This window comes from Mesocricetus auratus, unplaced genomic scaffold (genome assembly GCF_017639785.1).
Source record: "Mesocricetus auratus isolate SY011 unplaced genomic scaffold, BCM_Maur_2.0 Super-Scaffold_100018, whole genome shotgun sequence".
Lineage (NCBI taxonomy): Eukaryota > Metazoa > Chordata > Mammalia > Rodentia > Cricetidae > Mesocricetus > Mesocricetus auratus.
In genome coordinates this window covers 9,704,945-9,724,985 of record NW_024429199.1, presented here as the reverse complement: position 1 = coordinate 9,724,985, position 20,041 = coordinate 9,704,945, and the positions used below count along the sequence as shown (strand labels likewise).

General features: G+C 44.1%; 1 protein-coding gene across 2 annotated transcripts in view; it reads right to left on the bottom strand.

Annotated features, from left to right (window-relative positions):
* Dcbld1 (discoidin, CUB and LCCL domain containing 1) overlaps nt 1-20,041 on the bottom strand; it is a 71,806-nt gene that overhangs the window by 10,440 nt on the left and 41,325 nt on the right. For both annotated transcript variants that reach the window (XM_040728134.1, XM_005073290.4), the window contains exons 4-6: nt 18,756-18,807; nt 15,563-15,635; nt 5,103-5,236 (exon numbers count right to left, since the gene is read on the bottom strand). In XM_040728134.1, coding sequence (XP_040584068.1) covers nt 5,103-5,236; nt 15,563-15,635; nt 18,756-18,807 — 259 coding nt within the window. The remainder of the gene's footprint in view (nt 1-5,102; nt 5,237-15,562; nt 15,636-18,755; nt 18,808-20,041) is intronic.

The following is a 20,041-nucleotide window of genomic DNA, read 5'->3' as shown; positions in this document are numbered from 1 at the left end:
CGATCCGCCAGAAACGCTTACAACCTTTCCTGATAGTATGGGTTAACTGCCCAAAATGTGTTTCTACTATGGCATTCTCACACACATACATGAAGTCCCTTTGTTTGTATTTAATCCCCATCACCCTCCCTCCAAGCTCTCCATGGCTTCTCAACCTTAAGAGTCATCTATCTTAGAGCGTTTTCTATTACCATGACAAACATCACATCATGGCCGAAAGCATCTAGCAGGGAAACAGGCTTATTTCATCTTATAATTCTTAGACCACACTCCATCACCGAGAGAACCCAAGACAGAAAACAGCAGAAATGAGGACATGAAGGAATGCTGCTTACTGATTGGCTCAACAAAGGACCGCCTGCCCAGGGGTGGCACCACCCAGTACTCTGGGCACTCCCACATCAATCATCAACCAAGAAGTTACCTCAGTCACGCCCACAAACCAACTTGACAGAGGCAATTCTTTAACTGCAGCCCCCTCTCTCAGATCACCCCAGCTGTGTCCCAGAAGAACCCAGGAGCCCATCCCCCTTCTTCTGTGTTGCTATTATCGTTAAGCTCATGTTACACAGCCCAGGCCTTCCTCGATGGCACTCACTGGTAGCCCACGCTAACTGGTAGCCCAGTATTAGAGACATGCACCACACCAATATTATATTAATCTAGATTCTGCACATGAGAGTAAAATGTTATGTTTATCTTCCCAGGTGTGGCTTTTTTTTTTTTTTGCTTAACATGGTGATCTCCATTCTCTTGCAAATGCCCCAAGTTCATCCTGAACAAAACTCTTTTGTGTGTACCATTTTCTGTATCCATTCATCTGTGATGGACATTTCATATGACTATCTCCATGAAAAGTTGGTTTAAAAAAAAAAAAGTCCTTTGGTTTTATGCCCAGACATAACTGGGTCCTTGGGTCGTCTCTTTAAAAAAAAAAAATTATGTGTATTAGTGCTCTATCTGCATGTATACCATTACACCAGAAGAGGGCATCAGATCCCTCTATAGATGGTTGTGAGCCACTGGGTGGTTGCTGAGAATTGAACTCAAGACCTCTGGAAGAGCAGCCTGATGAGCCATCTCTCCAAGCCCCCTTGTTTTTAGTTTTTACAGGAACCTCCATTCTGGGATGAGAACCCACTCTTGTGACCCTCTGGGAAAGGTACATAGTGTGGGGAACACACAGTTTACCAAGAGCCCCTCTTTTATCTGCTATTCCAATTTTCTTTCTCCTAATGTTCCAAAACTAAGAACTACAGTGGAAATATGGTCCCCCAAAGATCACGTCAACCATGTGCTGCAACACGAACACCCACAATTTTCAAATGCAGTAAGAAATTTTTGTAGAAAGTGAAGACATAGCTGGGCGGTGGTGGCGCATGCCTTTAATCCCAGCACTTGGTAGGCAGAGGCAGGCAGATCTCTGTGAGTTCGAGACCAGCCTGGTCTACAAGAGCTAGTTCAAAGACAGCATCCAAAACCACAGAGAAACCCTGTCTCAAAAAACCAAAAAAAGAAAAGAAAAAAAAAGAGTGAAGACATGAAGGAAGGCTCTGCTAACAGCTCTCTGCCTGGCTCTCCTCCATTGTCAGCTGGCCTCTAATGTGCATTTCTCACTATCCAACTAACTAAATGGGACAAGGTCACACCAAGGGTAGACAAACCTTCTCCTTAAAAACTACCACCCAGGGGAGGCCAGGGTTCTGAGACACCCACAGTGAGGTGAACGAATTCCATCAAATTACAGGAATAAGAAGCCTCCCCCAGGGCTCCAGAGGCAGACAGTCTGGAACAATGAAGGTAAACACAAAGGAAACGGCTTTCCCTTCTGATGGTCAGAGCCTCCTCCTTGGGATGAGGTCAGCCCTTCTTCCTGATTCCATTCTGGTCTCCTCAAGTCGAGGAAGTGGCCCGACCCCGGATGAATCCCAGCAGAGTCTGGATATTTACTTTAGGGACCCCTTCTTCCTCAGCTGCTGTGCTTCCTTCTCTGCTTTCTTCCTGAACACCAAACACTCGTGTGTGGGAACAGAAGTTCAATGACCGAATGTACGGTGCTTCCCCAAGGGCAAAACATCACAGACAAAAACAGCTGCTCCCTGAAGATTTGGGATCTAAACAAGTAGAGAAGACTGGCTCAACACACAGTGGACTCCTGCTCAGAACAAAGATCAGGGGGAAATCACAAGAGCTAGGAGGAAGTACAGCCCTGGATATAATTCTGGACTTTCTGCTCCCACCAAAACAAAAACAAGAGAACTCGTTCAAATAACTATAAGATATGCCGCCAACTTCCTACAAGTTGCTAATCATACACATACCAAAGACGTGCATAACTCTACTTCTAGGTGACTCAATGACTTCTGACCTACTTAACATCTACATGGAAATTATATTTATGCACCATGTCTAACTGCTACATAGGTTTGATAGAATGAAACCTACTTTTTAAAAAAATCCTATATATACAGCATGCTGTCTGCATGTTTTGCCTACATGCCAGAAGAGGGCGTCACATCTCATTATAGATGGTTGTGAGCCACTGTATGGTTGCTGGGAATTGAACCCAGGACCCCTAGAAGAGCAGTCACAATCCTGCTTCAGCCTCCCATGTGCTGGGACACCATACAACCTTGTAATGGGATTTCTAGCAAGCAAGATAGTCCACACTCTTATGAGGGCTGTCTTATTATTAGGGTTCCCAATGTTGTGATGAAACACCATGACCAAAAAGCAAGTTTGGGAAGAAAGGGTTAATTTGGCTTTCACTTCCATATCATAGTTCATCACTGAAGGACAGAAACTCAAGTGCGGCTGGAACCTGGAGGTAGGAGCTGATGAAAAGGCCATGTCTCTGTCTCTGTGTCTCTCCCTTTCTCTGTGTGTGTGTGCGTGCGTGTGTGTGTGTGTGTGTGTGTGTGTGCGCGCGTGCGTGCGTGTCTGTCTGCGTGTGTGTGTCTGTGTGTGTGTCTGTGTGTGTGCGTGCGTGTGTGTCTGTCTGTGTGCGTGCGTGTGTGTCTGTCTGTGTGCGTGTGCGTGCATGCGTGTGTGCGTGCGTGTGTGTGTCTGTGTGTGTGCGTGCGTGCTGCGTGCGTGCGTGCGTGCGTGCGTGTGTGTGTGTGTGTGTGTGTGTGTGTGTGTGTGTGTGGTTTTCTCAAGCTTGCTTTCTAATAGAACCCAGAACCACCAGCCCAGGGATGGCTCTACCCACAATGGATTGGGCTCTCCCCTATCAATTACTAATTAAGAAAATACCCCAAAGGCTTGCCTACAGTGCTGTCTTCTAGAGGCATTTTCTTAACTGATGTTCCCTCCTCTCATATGACTTTAGCTTGTGGCAAGCTGACATAAAACCAGGAGCACAAGGCCGGGACTAGTGAAACACAGTCTTGAGCTTTCCACGTGCAGAGGTCTGGGCTGCTGGGGAGTGGCTGGCAGGTCAAGTCAAGTACTTATCTAGCATGCACAGCCCTCTGGGTTCCAGCTTCAGCAATGAAAAAACTGTAATCCCAGAACTGCAGCAGCAGAGGCAGAAGGATCAAGTGTTCAAGGTAGGCAGAAACAGTAGTTTCAAAGGGTTTAGGGTAAAGTAATAACGCTAGAGACGGCCAAGCAGAGAGCAAGTGCAGATCCAAGCGCCCTCATTCACTGCCCACTTGTGCATGCCGAGAGTGCAGTTTCTGTCCCAAGCCTCACCCTAGAGCTGAAACTGTGTAAACTTGTCCAAAACACAACTGTAGTATAAGAAAACATTTCCAGGGACAGACGGAGAACCGGGGGAGGGGAGTGAGAGCCAGGGGATCTGGCATCTCCAGGAGCTCCCCCCCCTCACTATCTACCTCCTGCCCCCCCCCCCCCCACTGCCCTCTCAGGTGCGGGCACCCTGCACTCTGGAGCAGCCCCCATTCATTCACACAGCTCTGGTGTCTCCTGAAGCCTAAGGAAATCCCAATGTATGTGAAGCTTTGTTTAAATCAATTTACAAACCCACCCCCGGGAAGCACACAATAAAAGTCTTTGCTATTATTGATTGATTGATTGATTGCTGCCTTTGCCAGGCCTCAAGAAACAGTCTCTAGAAATCTTTGAGGGTGGGAGAGGACGCTTTCGTTCTATAAAAGAAATTATTTCAGTTTCCTGTCCTCTTCAGTATTAGGTACAACTGGAGATAGCCAGTAATTTACTGAAGCTATACAAACCTGAAAGCAAAAAAGCACTAATTCTCAGCTGGGAGCGGAAATGCTCCTCCACACCAGGGCTCAGGCCGTTTTAACTGACATGCTGGCACAACCAGGCCCCTAGCTTACTGCTACATTTATTTTCTACATAGGGACCATAAATGCTGCTGAAACTTTGAACATCTTTAAGGATTTGTTTACTTTACTTTTTAAGTGATGAATTTTAAAAAAGAAATAAAGAGGAAAGGAAAGGACAAGGCTGCTCCTAGGCATGGTGGAGGAGAAAGTTTATTGTAGATACCAGGGAGAGCATGGCCAGAGGCAGGGACATCTGGGAGAGTTCAGAATGGACATGACCAGGCTGAGCTGGGCCATGTGGGGAGAGAGGGAAGAAGAGAGGACCAGAAGCAGCAGCCAGGAGACCAAAGGTATAACGGGGGAGGGTAACCAAAATGTCTGGACGGGAGAGTTCAGGGTAGAGGGTGGGGTATGCCAGATACACCCTGTAATAGGTAGGAACTGAGGGATGCTGGGAGAACCTGGCAGCCAGATCCAGCTTTGATAATGTTAAATAGGCACATCGGCTGTCTGCCCAGCATTTGAAACTTAATAGTATATGAGTGTTTTGCCCCCTTAATGCATGTACGTGCACCACTTACGTGCCTGAAGTAGTCAGAAGAGGTCATCAGTTACCCTAGAACTGAAGCCATGGATAGCTGTGACCTACCGATGTGGGAACTGAACTTTGGTCCTCTGGTAGAGCTACAAGTTCTCTTAATTGCTGAGCCATCTTCCAGCCCCAACACAGATATTTTCACAGCTGACTACCACTTGGCATTACATCCCGCTGGCCTTTCTAAACCGGGAGTTGATTAACTATGGCCTCAGGGCTTTCTCCTCTCAGAACACAAGCAAAGTACTTACTGCCGGGAGAGTACACCGTTGGCCAGGACTCCTTCATAATGACTGATGCCTTTGCTCTGCAGCAGGCTGATGTGGCCACCTAGTTCATCTGCGATGATCCCCGCGTGGATGGCAGCTTTGCACAACAAAGAGGTCTGAAACAGAGTGACACCAGCGGTCAGCACTCACCGAAGAACACACTTAAAACAAAGTTGGGCTTTTCTGCTTTTGTTTGTCTGGGGTTTCTGTTTTGTTTGCCTGATTGGAGACAGGGCCTCACTATTTAGCCCTGGCTATCCTGGAACTCACTCTACTAGGCTAGCCTTAAAAGAGATCTGTTGGGATTAGAGGTATACCCAGAGTTTTCTATTTCTGCTTGCTTCCTCATTTACAGTAAGTAGCAGCCCTGCCCCCATGAATAATGTCTCTCTATGGGACCTCATGGAAAGTCCTAACTTAAAATCTGAACGGAGTGGAGCTCTGAGTCTTGTTCTACTGCAGTTAATGAGCCCTCCCAACCGCCACGCATGTTAGCGCAGCCTCAAGAGCAATTTCAGACTAGTGGATCCAAAGAACCCAACTGTCACAACTGCTCACTGTGCTCATGAGCACATAAAATGGAGGCTATGTCCAGGCAGTACGTTCTGCATAGATAGATAAGCACAAGACAGACAGTCCTAAACACAGTGGAAGGCAGCCTAGGTACTAGTCAAGAAAGTGAGCCCTCTGAACCACAGTTTCATATTAATTCAGACACTTGATATGGAGTCAAAACCAAGATGGCTAACAGCCACCATATGGAACGGAAACTTTCACGTGGAATGATGAAAACAACCCCAGCATTCAATTATCTCATTTTCTGAATCCTTTGGGCGAGTCTAAAAGGCTGGGAGTGCTGGGCCGCTGTGGCTCAGCACTACACTTCAGGCAGCTCTATACGGTTTGACATCTGCAGCAAAAGCACGAGCGACTGGCTCTGCTTAAGACAGGCTAGGGGGTGGCTCTGATGGGAAGTTAAAGAATGACAAGAGCTGTGGGGTGACCAGGTCCAAAGATCCCTAGGAACAGATGCGGGAGGGAAGGCGGAAGGCAGACTCAGGCATTTGGTCTAAGAGGACAATCCTAAAGAAAACTGAGCTGTGTGTGTGCTCTGCGCCAGCTCTGCAGCTAATACCCAAACCAGGAGGGCTGAGGATCACGACACTGGGTCTCAGTCACAGCACACCATTGTATTCATGACGGCACTGATTCCCTGTTTCTCAAAGAAACCATTTCCTCAACTCTTAGTTACAGCACTTGGAGAAGCAATAAGATAGACGAGGGTATTTGGAACCAAGGATCTTGGAGTTGTAACACCACCAAGGAATTCTGAGATTTTATTTTTTAAAGAGACTTCATTATTTCCCACCGAGGTTTGGCAAAGGAAGTCAGTTCCGCAGTAACTGACGTGATTGTAATAGACCATATGACAAAAAAAAAAAAAGCAGAGACCAATGCCGATGACACCTTCTGCTTTGGAAACAAGGATAGACCTAGAATGAGGGAAAAGGATGACACTCCTTAGCAGAGACCTATGCTGCATTTGAAAAGAACTTCCCCGAATCTGCCTTCATTAGGAAGCTTTCTTCATAGTGAAGAACACCAGTAACCCCAGCAATTATGAAGTGGAGACAGGAGGACCAGGAGTTCAAGGCAATCCCCAGCTACACAGGTGGGTCAGCCTAGACTACATGAGACTCTGTCTTGGCAAACCAGAAACTGGGTTGGGGAAATGGATCAGTGGGTAAATACTTGCTGTCCCAGTGTGGGTGCCTCAGCTCTCAGATCCCTAGGACCTACATGCAGCCAGACACAGCAGTGTCTGTAATCCCAGCATTCCCAGGGCGAGAAGGGAGGCAGAAAGAGAAGGGTGCCTGGAAAGTCCACTAGAGTGTTGCACTTGGGCAAACAAGAGACTGTTCAAACAAGATGGAAGGCAAAGACAGATATCTGGGGTTCTTCATTGTTCTCTGACCTCCACATACATGTGCATTCACACACACACACACACACACACACACACACACACACACACACACACACACACGCTGGTGGGAGGACTGGAGAGGTACTCTTTCAGGAGACCTACCTTCAATTCCCAGCACCCACATGACACCCACATAACTCCATTCCAGAATATCCTAAGTCCTCTTCTAGTCTCTGCAGGCCCTATACTCGTGTGGTACACAGACATATATGTAAGCAAAACATCCATACACATAAAAGTTTTTTTTTATTTCAAAAAATAAATAATAAAACATGGGTGGGAAAATGGGGAGGAGGCAGGCATCTCTCCCTTGCCCATGCTACTGTAAGACATGAGTGATGGGCACAGGTCATGAACTGTAAGACAGCCCCAGTTTAACGCTTTTGTTCCAGTTTAATGCTTTTTCTTTATGAGTTGCTTTGGTCATGATGTCTTTTCACAGACACAGAAAACTAAGGCATTCCACCCACAACAAATGAATGCAATGTAATTATTTTAAAAGGAACTATATAGCACACTGTAGGGCACTTGCCAAGCATGTACAAGGCCTAAGTTCAATTCCCAGTCCCATCTATAAAAATAAATGATGAATAAACGACAAAATAAAATTTTAAAGAAAAGCTGGGTGTTGGTGGCGCATGCCTTTAATCCCAGCACTCGGGAGGCAGAGGCAGCGGATCTCTGTGAGTTCGAGGCCATCCTGGTCTACAAAGTTCCAGGAAAGCCTCCAAAACAATACAGAGAAACCCTGCCTCAAAAAAACCAAAAAAAATTTTTTTAAAAGAAAAGATAATGCAGGGCTAGAGAGATGGCTTAGCGGTTAAGAGCACTGGCTGCACTTTCAAAGGTCCTGAGATCAATTCCCAGTAACCACACGGTAGCTTATAACCATCTCTACTGGGATCCGATGCCCACTAGATCTAGTGGGATCTTCTGTCATAAAGGCATACATGCAGATAACACACTCATATGTAAAAATAAATAAATCTGCCCCAGGCATTTCGGGGAGGGGAGGCAGGCATCTCTCCGCATGACACGGCACAGCTCTCCCACGCTCACAACTTCGAAACTGCTGACCCACATCTCTGCCAATAGGGTCAGCTGTACTGTGCTGCCCAGACGACATGCAGGGTCCACTTTCCCGAGTGCTGCAGCTGCCAAGGGGAGGGTCAGCTCCCTTGCCAGCTGGAGGGAGTAGGGGCAAGGGGGGACATAGTTTCCTTATCCCCACCAACACATCACAAATGAGGGAGGTGGTACCAGCTATGCCCCTCTTAAGCCCTCAGGACTAGCTCATCCATGACCCTGTTTACCGGGTCAACTCTACTATGCTGTCCAGGACAGGTGGAGGGTCTGTTTTCCCAAGTGGTGCAGCTGGTGAGGGGTTGCAGCTTGCACTTTTTAAGCTCTCGTTTGTCTGCTTTCACTAAAAAACTTCCTACATGGTAATTCATGCCTACAACCCCAGTATTTGGAAAGTAGAAGCAGGAAGGTCAAGAGTTCAAGGCCAGCCTCAGCCACATCTCCAGACTAATGTCAGCTGGGTTGCGTACGACCCTCAGCAGCTAAGGATATAGCCCATGGGAGGAGGGCTTGCTCAGCATATTCCTGTCTGGCCATCCTGGCTGGACTCTAACTGCATTCATTACATGTGCGGAAGTCATTTCTCTGCTCTGGCTTTTCTTTCTAAATCAAGTGGACAAAAGACAAGGATAGACTAGATTATCTAGATTATGTGGTATCCACTCTGGATGCCTGCCACCTGCTGGCTCTACCCAGTGCACCCTTTGTAGGGTACACACAGGCTTGTCTCCCTCCCGGTGCTCCTGGATGGAAATGAGTTAGCTGAGGTCTGCTGGGCTGCTGCTCCCAATGCCTTGAGTTGTTTCTTCCTCAGAATTCTGCCTGGTGACTGATGACAGCAGCTTTGCTCTCTACAGAGCTCCCAGTGACCAACAGACCAGAGGCCAATGAGCAACCACGCCCATAAGGGTAACTGGTCATGAAATATTTCGACTTCCCCCAAGAACAGAAGGAGTGCGATGGTTCAGATGCCTACTAAGGAAGGCTTTAACTACAGATACATCTCCCGTACTTAATGCAGGGTACAGGATATAGCTCTAGGGGACTAGTCACAGGATCTGTCCATCAAGCCATCATGGTTAAAACGACCAGTCTTCCCCACAATTATTTTCTTATTAAAAACAATTCTTCATCCTACAATTTAAGCATAATTCCTGCTTAAGAATGCCCCCATATCACTTTAAAAATTGGCCTTCATTAAATCTGATTTAAAACAAAAACAAAAAAACCAAATCATTCCCCCTTGAACAGCTAATACTTTGATTTTCTAGTTATTTTATAGCGCAACTAAGTGTAGCACAGTCAAATGCACACACGAGCAAACTACATCATTGGTTTGTGTTAATTAGTGATTTGCCTTAGACAAAATTAATTAACTAAACTGAAATAATAGTGTTACACTCCTTGAAGGAGCAAGGGGAACACACACACACACACACACACACACACACACACACACACACACACAGAGCTCTAGCTCTTGAAGACAGGTTTTTTTATTTTTAAATTGATATTTATGCATATGTCTATGTACATTATTTGCACATATTTAGGAACTGTGAGAGGTACCCTTGTCACTATTTGACTTAGGAAGGCATGAGGATTTTAAGTGTGAAGGCAGCCTGAGCTACACAGAGAATTCAACATCCACTGACTGATATTCAAACACTATTTAAAAAAAAAAAACAAATAAAGCATCGTCCCCCTCAGTTCAGCATGCTACAAAAGTCAGTCAAACAGAATGGCCCTTTCCCGGTGATCATCAAATCACCCCAGCACTGTAGCATTTCCTTAAACTTCCTCATAGGAAAAGTCATCAGGCCATCAAAAGTACTGACAACGATTTAACAAAAATAAATACAAAAATAAACATTAGGGGGCTGGAGAGATGGCTCTGCAGTTATGAGTGCTTCTTGCTCTATAAGAGGACCAGAGTTCAGTTCCCAGCACCCTTGAGCCCCAGGGGATCTGACACCCTCTTTTGGGCTCTGAGGGTACTCCTTGCACACATGTACAAATACATACACCTAGATATAAAATTTAAAATCTAAAAGAGAGAGAGAGAGGGAGAGAGAAAGAGAGGGAGAGACGGAGGGAGGGAGAGGGGGAGAGAGAGAGACAGAGAGAGAGACAGAGAGAGACAGAGAGAGAGAGAGAGCATTTAGCTTGCAGTTAAGAAAACATGAATTAAAGTGCAAGTAAGGTGCAATAAAAAATAAAGCATATGCTGAAACTGTTAGTCAAATGACGGCAAGCTGTAAATTATAAAATACACCCCAGAGCCATACTTGATGGTACATGCCTGCAACATGCTTTAGGGAGACTGAGGCAAGAGAGTGTCAAGCTCAAAGCTAGCCTGGGCTACACAGGGAGTTGAACATCCACCCAAGATACAAAATGAAACACTATCTCAACAAAACAAAATGAAATAAATTTCACATCCAAACATGTGAGTTTTTCCTATGTGCTTCATTATAGCTCCTATAGTCTTCCTGTTAGCACATCTGTAACATTTTTTCCTATGCAAATAATATCCTATAGAAATTTTAGGAAATATGAAAAGTCCTTCATATGTCACTACACAAAAATGCTTCTCATTATTCTATTTTCCCTACAGTTTTTTTGGGTGTACATAGGCTCAGTGTCTCACTTTCTCTGTCTAATCCAGGATATACTTTTAATTTCTTATATTTCTTGAACATTCTTGATTTTTGATATTTAATATATTTTACATAATTTCTGTAAGAATTCAGGCATTTTGCTGGCCTGCCCTTGTCCCCTGGCAGAATGTACTCAGGCAGTACCCTGGTCAGCTACTAGTCTGCAAGCAGGTGCAAAGGACCCCTTTAAAAGACAGACCCCCGCCCACTTACACTCTCCTGCTGTTCCCCTGGGCAGACAGGACTTTTCCTGTCTCCCTCTTCCCTTCTGTCTTCTCTCTATTTCTGCCTCCTTACCTTTTTTCTCCCCACCCACTTCCCTTTCTAGTAAAACTTCTCACTTAAGCTCTATCTGCCTGGCATGTTTGTACCCTGCCTTGGTAACCCTTGCCTGCCATGTAATCCGCCAAGGTTCCACGTGCTTTATCATAACAATTTCTCCCTCCCCTTTCCTCCCTCCAAACCTTCCCATTTACCTCTCCCTGCTTTCCTTCAAATTCCTGACCTCTTTTTTCATTTAATTATTATTGTATGCATGAGGGTGCGTGGGTGTGTGAGTGTGTGCTTGCATGTGTGTGTATGTGTGTGTGCGTGTGTATCCTGCTCATGTTTGTTTTTAGGGCTGATCATTTGGTATTGGATAGCCAATTGTGTGATTTTGTCTGAAGAAAACCATTTCTCCTGCTCTCAGCTGCCACACTTGATACTTGAATTCAATGGTGGTTTGAGTAAGTATGGCCTCCATGAGCTCATTCTAATGTTTTGTCACAAGGGAGTGGCACTATTTGAAAGGATTAGAAGGATTAAGGGGTGTAGTCTTGTTGGGGGGAAGTGTGTCACTGGGGTGGGTTTTGAGGTTTCACAGAGGACAAGCCTATGCCAAGTCCAGTCTCTCTCTCTCTCTCTCTCTCTCTCTCTCTCTCTCTCTCTCTCTCTCTCTCTCTCTCTCTCTCTCTCTCAGGATCAGGATCAGGATGTAGGTCTCAGCTTCTGTTCTAGCACCATCTGGGCCACTATGCTCCCCACCATAACAATAATGAACTAAACCTAAGAAATTTCTAGCAAGCCCTCAGTTAGATGCTTTGTTTTATAAGAGTTGCTGTAGTCATAGTGTGTGTGTCTTCACAGCAATAGAACAGTGACTAAGACAAGTTCAATCTCTGAAGTTCACACAGGAGACACAAAATCGACTTCCACAAGCTGTCCTCTGACCCCCATTCATGTCATGGTACACAGTGGCCCCGACAACAAAATAAATGATAATGAGAAATTAGTTAATCAATGTATCCCACTGAAAATCAGATGTATCCCACTATGAGCAAGCTGGAAAGGGGTCAAAGGAAAGCTGCCCTGTGCTCACGTCTTAAGAAGGCCATAGCCCACCCTGCTAACTGACACAGTGCAGATGCCTATACTGCCAGACAATCAGACAAAACCCAGAATCTTCAGAACTCCCAAAGACCCTTAAAAGTATTGCAAGTCTAGTCTTTAAAGGTCTCCTTTGTTCCCAACCCCACTGACAACTTCACTCACAGATACCATCACCAACAAAAGGCTTGTAACATCTACATATTTCTCCAGACTACTGCATTCTGTGCTATTTAATTATTCCTCTTATGCAGTAGAAATTGGCATCTCTAGGATGCTTATCCATTGACACTACTTGGTGCCTTTTGGGCCACACAGAATGAATCAATACCTTTTCTGTAATTATCTCTTCAAGACCATATATTGTCAATGCGCTGTATAAACCTAGCACTTGGGAGATGGAGACAGGAATACCAGGAACTCAAGCCCAGCCATGGATACAGAAGAGTCCAAGGTCAACTGGGGCTACCTGAGACCCTGTCCCAGACAGACAGACAGACAGATAGATAGACTGTTGACCAACCCAAGGACACATTCTCCCTCAAGTCAGAATGCTTGCTACTTCAATGGCTCCTTAGGTAATTAGTTTTCCAGACTCTGTTTTCTTGATGCACAGGATGCTTTGGCTTTACAAAAAACCTCCCCAAAATAGACTCATTACACTGAATATATTTCCTAAGAGGAAGCTGCCATGGTGCAGACTCTAAAATAACCCCAGGATCTGTCTCCCGGTAATCCCCCTTGCAAAATGCTGAGTGTGTGCGGAAGCTGTGATGTTTTTCTATTAATAACTCATAGGATGTGGCAAAGAGGAGGGATGTCACCCCTTTTCACTGTATCCCATGCTAGTAGGAGATACTTTTGCTAGCAATTCTCCCTCGGTGGCTACAAGGAAGTGTGCAGCCATGTTAGGAAGCTTACGGCAAGAAGGATGACAGCACCAGGTAAAATCCAAGAAAGCAAGGCTTTTGGTCCACTGACCCTCAAGTACCCGGATGTACCCAACACCGCAAGCTGAGAAGCCCACGTGTTACTAGAGGGACTGTAGCTCTAGGTGACACTTCAGCTGTAGCCTTAGGAGATTCTGAAGTGGGAACCCAGCTGAACCTTGCTCAGACTCATAGTCCATAGAAAATGGGAGAGACAGCAAGAAATCTCAGTAGATAAAAGCGCTTGCTGCAAACCTGACCACCTGAGTTTGATTCCTGGACTCCAGCAGAGAAAGAAAGAATGAACACCTGAAATTGCCCTCTGACCTTCACAGAGCAAACATTCACCGGCACTCACAGGACACATAAGACACACACAGACAGATACATGCATGCACACGCGCACACACACAGACACATGAAATATGTGTATCTTCAAAAAAAAAAAAAGGTGGGTATGAAGGGTATGGAGGTACATGTCTCTGATGATGCCAGCACTTGGGAGGCAGAGGCAGGCAGATCACTGTGTGAGGCCAACATGGTCTACAGAGTGAGTTCCAGGACACAGAGAAACCCTGCCTTGAAAAACAAAACAAAGTCATAAGTAAACGGTGTCAAACTGTTGGTGAATTCAGGGAACCTGAATGCTAGTACCTCCAAATAAGTACTCAAATCTAACACACAGGAGGACTGCCCTCTCATTTTCCCCCTACACACACACACACACACACACATACACATACACACACACACACACACACACACACACACACACACACACAAATAAATAAAAAAGAAAACCAGGAAAACAACAAAAAGATTTCCATTGAAAGAGAAGAAACTCTACTTCAACAATTTGACTTCCCCTAGTTCATTTACTGGAATCATTTAGGATTAGCTTTGCTAAGTAAATATTCAAAACAAAGAGGTACAGACCACAAGAAGAGACAAAACTTAGATGCCCCACATTCAGGGGGTTGGGGAGAAGGAAAGAAAAAGTCTGAAAGGCCAGAGGATTATCCTGTGTTCAATTTATAAACAAAAGCAATACAGAAAGGAGGAAACAAAAAGCAAAATTACAGCATGATTTCAAAATCAGGATGTGCTAAGAGAAAAAACAAAACTAACTAAATAAATAAAACCTGCAACAAAACTAAACTAAAATAAATAAATAGGACCTGCAACAAAATTAAACTAAAATAAATAAATTAAACTAGAATGAATGAATGAATGAATGAGACCTGCAACAAAATTAAAGTCAGGTTTTCTCTCCTACCAGGTGGCTTTTCAATCTCTACAGTGTGGCAAGAGATGCACCAGGACGCATCAGTAATGGCTTTCCAACACTACACAGACTTTCCACATTTTAAATAAATCAACTTTGTTTTATAAAATCCAGAGAGTCCTCCTAGACATAAACAGAGGGGGTGGGCATCAGTAGCAAATGAGAGTAAAACAGCAGGTTTTGTACTCTGTGATGTGACCAGTCATGGCAATGGCTCTAGTATAGATTCAACTGGAGCACTAAAGAACTAGACCTAGCAAGATGACTCAGGGTCAACAGTGTTTGTCATCTGATGATGCAGGCCTGACGGTCCCGCTGTACAGAATTGTTCTTTGACCTCCATATGTGTGACGGCACGTGCACCTACATATGTATCACACACACACACACACACACACACACACACACACACACACACACACACACACACACGAAAAGGGAGGATGAACCCTAAGTTCAAGAAGGGGCGGGGGGAGACAGAGAGAGAGGGAGCAAGACTATGAATGTTTAAGTATACAAAGCCATGGCTTTTGTAGAAATTGGACAGGTGTCTGCAGCTCATGTGCTAACAGCTAATTAATGCCCAGCCCACAGCACGATTAGCACATGGAAGAACCTTTAGGAGGCTGACCTTACGGGAAGAAATGAGGCCCCCAGAAAGGGCCACGAGAGGGGCTGTGGAAAGCCTCCGTTGCCTCTCTCTGCTTCCCTCCTGTCCTCAGGTGAGCAGCGTGCTCCAGCACACGGCATACCTCTTCATCTCAGGCATCCCCTATGATAGATACACTGCAAGCAGGCGGGACTGAAACTGCCAAGGATGTGGGATGCAAACAAACCTTACACTCTCAAAGCACATTGATCTGAGGTATGCATTACAGTAACAAGGCTGACCAGTGCAATGGAATAACACCCTTAGGTGTCAAAATAGTTTTCTTCTTCATTTCACTTCTATTTCTCTTAACAGGAAATTCAGAATGAGTTGCACAGACTACTTTGGTTTCAAAGTTAATGCATTTCACCATCATAAGAAAGTGAAGTGTGAATCTGTGTAGATTTCTGTAGCTCATTTCATTTGCTTTTGTAATCAGTCCAGGCAGAGCAACCAGCCAGTGCCACCTTTAATCACTTACATCTCTGTAGCCATCTTTCATATTCCCAGAAATGTCTCCTGCTATGTCTCTACAACCAGCTGGGCAGAATTTGCTGTTAAAAAAAAAAGAATTTATATTTTATTAAATTACAATGAAACCAAAGAAAGGCATTAAACTAAACTTCAGGCTTTTTTCCTCATTTCATAACATACACAGCAATATCTTTCTTCAAAGACAAACAAGAAGTGTAATTTGTAAAACCACAAACGGATGCAAAACGTTAACCTGGAGACAAGTGTTACGCAACAGTTTCTTGCTTTCTATAAGGGTTCATCACTAGTGAAGTATGAAAGCAGCTCCCTTAATGTGCTTTGCTTCTAAGGTGCCTAAGAAAATTCACCTGTGTAATATAACCCTCGTCTTATAAAAGAAGTGTTTGCAACGCACATTTTATGTTTGGATGAATAAAAGGAAGACAAAGAGCAATACTCCTGGACAGCATCTCCGTGTCCACGCACTACAACATCCCATCATCTAAACCATATTCCCCTGCATAAACACAAAGGAAGCCGGATGCATAAATGCAAATATTCTAGTAGCTGTATTAGAAAAGTAAAAAGAAACAGGGAAAATTAATAAGATGCACTTAACATACCTAAATTCTGTTAATTTCTACTTATTATGAACGACAAGAATCAAGGAGATTAACTTTGTTTTTACTTAGGATTGGGGATATATTTTACACCTACAGTACACTTCACCTTGGACTTGACAGGGTTCAGATACACAGTCATCAGGGCTACTGTAGTAACTACTCTGTGTTAATTAATCAATTATTCTTTGCAATTAAAATGGCCTATTTTAAACTTAGGGTTCATTCAGTCCTCATCATCAGGACAGGGTTTGCCCACAAGTGTTTGTATACACATACAAAATACACAATAATAAAACAGGGCTCAATTTACTTAACAGACATCATTCAAGGAGCTCTCCAGTGTGGCTAGAGGGTCTCAGTGCTAATGGCTGTTGACTTGAGTCATTCTCTACTTAGCTAGCTGACCTTGAACACTGCTCTCCTCTCCCAGCTCAGTCTCTTATTTCCAGTTTCTTGAAGCATCAACACATCAAAGACAATTACATCTTACATCACACACACACACACACACACACTGACAGCTTTGAAGATAAATGCTTGGCCTCTACAATGTTACTTGTATGTATGTTTTCAGGCTTGACCACTTGGTACTATATAATCAATTGCTGCCTCTAGCATTCCTTAGTTGCTTATATCCTTTGTGTAGAGTCTGAGGCGTCTTTACTCCATTTAAAAAGTAACAGGTTCTAAAATAGCAGCTGGTTCCTTTTATGTCCTTTTCTTTCACTTTCCTCTTGCTGCCTAGGAAATTCGGCTGTAATGACAACTAATTATCGAATGACTCAAATAAACATTTCACAGTTCTTTCCTAGTGACTTACATGGCAGTAGTAATCAAGGAACTGAGAAATAAAAACGACCTCATGCAGGTCCACAGGTCCTTAAGAGACAAATTGCTTAGTGCCAGATAAGCCTCTGAATTCAGAATGTTTAGGATTGCAAGAAAGTGAAATGGTGCCAATGATGCCCATAATAAGACCCCCATGGAGCCCACACATGTTAATCAAAAGCCGTAAAAGCTCATATGGAATGCATGAATAGCTATAGTAAAATGCAGAAAGACTAAATAGCCTCATGCTAATGTAGTCTAATTTTGCTGTCAAAAGAACTGACAATCAAATGAGTAACAAGGACTTCCAAATCTTTCTATATGTCAGAATTATGGCTAAGGGGTGTGGGCCTATACTAGCGGCCATACTTAAGCACTGCAAAATGGCTGGCCTAAAGTGGAACCATTCTGTCACCATAATGCCACACTGTATGCTTGAATATACACTCCCTTTCTATTATGCCCAGGGCCCTGAATATGTAAAACATTAAAGGCCATCAGCCTCCATACACACGGGTTGAATGATAACCTTTCAAGTCAACATATATTTTTTTCACTTTGATTCCTCGTGCTTCTCTGGCAGACTTAATATTGGCTAATACTGGAATTGATTCTGCATATCAAATGCCTACATTGAGAATGTCCAGACTTATGAGATAGTTAAGAACACAGGCTCTTACACCTGCTCCCCGAGCAGCTCAGTGTAGTTACTTGTGTGGATGCAGCACTGGCCACTGAAAACAGCACACTACAGTGATAGCTTTGCTGTTGCTCTTGGCAGTGACTTCTAGACAGTAATTATCAGCTGGGGGGGCTTTTGTCCCCCAGAAGACATGAGTCACTGTCTAGAGCCAGTCTTGGTTGTCACAACTGGCATGCAGACAGTAAAATTCAGAGAATCGAGGCATTCAACAATGCCGAGGACAGCCCTGCACAACGGGGAATCACAGAAAGAACATGGCTATGGCTGGGGGTTCCCTGTAGATCACATCACTTCATTGATGGTTGAGGGGGAAACATGCATCAGAGAGTATATCTGTAGTTAGGAAAGCTGAGCTAACACCCATACCTTTATCCTCTACAGGCTTTTCTTTAGGGTAAAAGGCAAAAGCCCTCATAAAGAATTATACAACTCATTTCCACCCACTAGCCAGGGAAACAGTAGACTCCACACTCAACTGTGGCTCCTTGGTAATACAGCAGAACTTAGGGATCAGCAAACTATGGACCAAGTCTAAAATATAACTTGAGGTGTGTGTGCGTGTGCATGTGCATGTGCGTGCATGCTTTTTTTTTTTAATCTTACATCATGTCTACATATTTGAGTTTTTGTATGGGTGCGAACCTGTGAGGACAGGTGCCCAAAGAGGTCAAAAGAGAGCACTGGATCTCCTGTACCTAGAGCTACAGGTAGTTGTGAGCTTCCTGAGGTGGGAATGGAAACCAAATTCAGTCTTCTGCAAGAGCAGTCTATATTCCTAAATGCTGAGCCATCTCTCCAGCCTGGGCATATTCTTATAAATAAAACTTTATCATAATGCCAACATATTTGTTTCCATCATCTACCTTGGCTTTTTTGCTTCAACAGCAACAGAGATTGCATGAGTCAGTGCAAAGGGAACTCTTGGTCTACAAAACCTCTACTTACAGTGCAGCTCTAGACACAAGGCTTGCAGACTCTGCCTTTGGGGAACATCTCTCAAATACTCCTATATTGTTACACATGAATATTTTGAGACACGAATTTACCTGTATTTTTCCTCCGAATAGTGATTGCCTCGTTCCAAACAGGTTATTAAATCTATTACAAACAAAGAGAAGTGCAATTAGCAGGTGAGTAGAAACCAGGCCACCTGTTTCTAAATATTTCTTTAGAGATTAAAAGAAGAGTAAACTTTGAAAGCATCATCATGCTATTTGAATTTGTTTGTTTAAAAATAAATAAAATCTGAGATTACAGTCTTCAATGTTTAATCCATTTCTTTTTCCTTTCCTGTCACTGATGGTGACTTTTCAGTGCTACTGTCTAGAGAACAGTAACAGTGTCTACTTCTAACAGTAACCACTGGACATCTGCGGGTATCAAGTACCCAATATCCCTGCCATGAGGTAAACCATTTAAAAAAAACAAAAACCACCCATCACAGTTCATGGAGAACATCCCCAGAATGATTTTTTTTCTCATTTATTTATTTGTTTGTTTCTTTATTGAGTCAGGTCTGAGGTAGCCCATGACTCAAAGTCACATAGCTGAAGATGACCTTGACAGGTGCTGGTAGTTTGAAAGAAAATGGTCCCTCCCTGTAGGGAGTGGCACTATTAGGGGGTGTGGCCTTATTGGAGGAAGTGAGTCACTGTGGAGGCGGGCTCTGAGGGCTCATATATGCTTAGGCCATGCCCACTGGTTCAGACCATTTCCTGTCGACACAAGAGACAGGACTCTCAGCTACCTCTCCAGCACCATGTCTGCCTGTACACTGCCATTTCCCTCCATGATGATGATGGACTAAACCTCTGAAAACATAAGGCACACCAATAAAATGTTTTCCTTTATAAGAGTTAGTCATGGTGTCTCTTCACAGCAATAGAAGCCCTAACTAAGGCAAATGTTTAGGTCCTCTCACCTCTCCTTCCTGAATGCTGGGCTTACAGGCGCGTGCCGCCATGATTGGATTTATGTGGTGCTGGAGTTGGAACCTAGGCTCCACACATGCTAGACAAGCAAGCACTCAACCAATGGAGTGACACACCCTGCTCCTCAGAACATTTTAATTCAAACAATTTAGCCAGTGGCATTCCGTGATAGAGAAACATAAGTTTACCAAGAACGCTGATAAGGTGATGAACTACCTTCTGCCCTTTTTCTTTTCTTTTAGTTTTTTTCCAGACAGTGTTTCTCTGTGTAGCCCAGGCTACCCCTAAACTCATAGAGATCTGCCTGCCTCTGACTCTTGAGTACTGAGACTAAAGGCATGTGCTAGCTCATGATCAATAGTCTTGATCAACAAGCAGAAGCAAGCATGTAAAACGGAAGT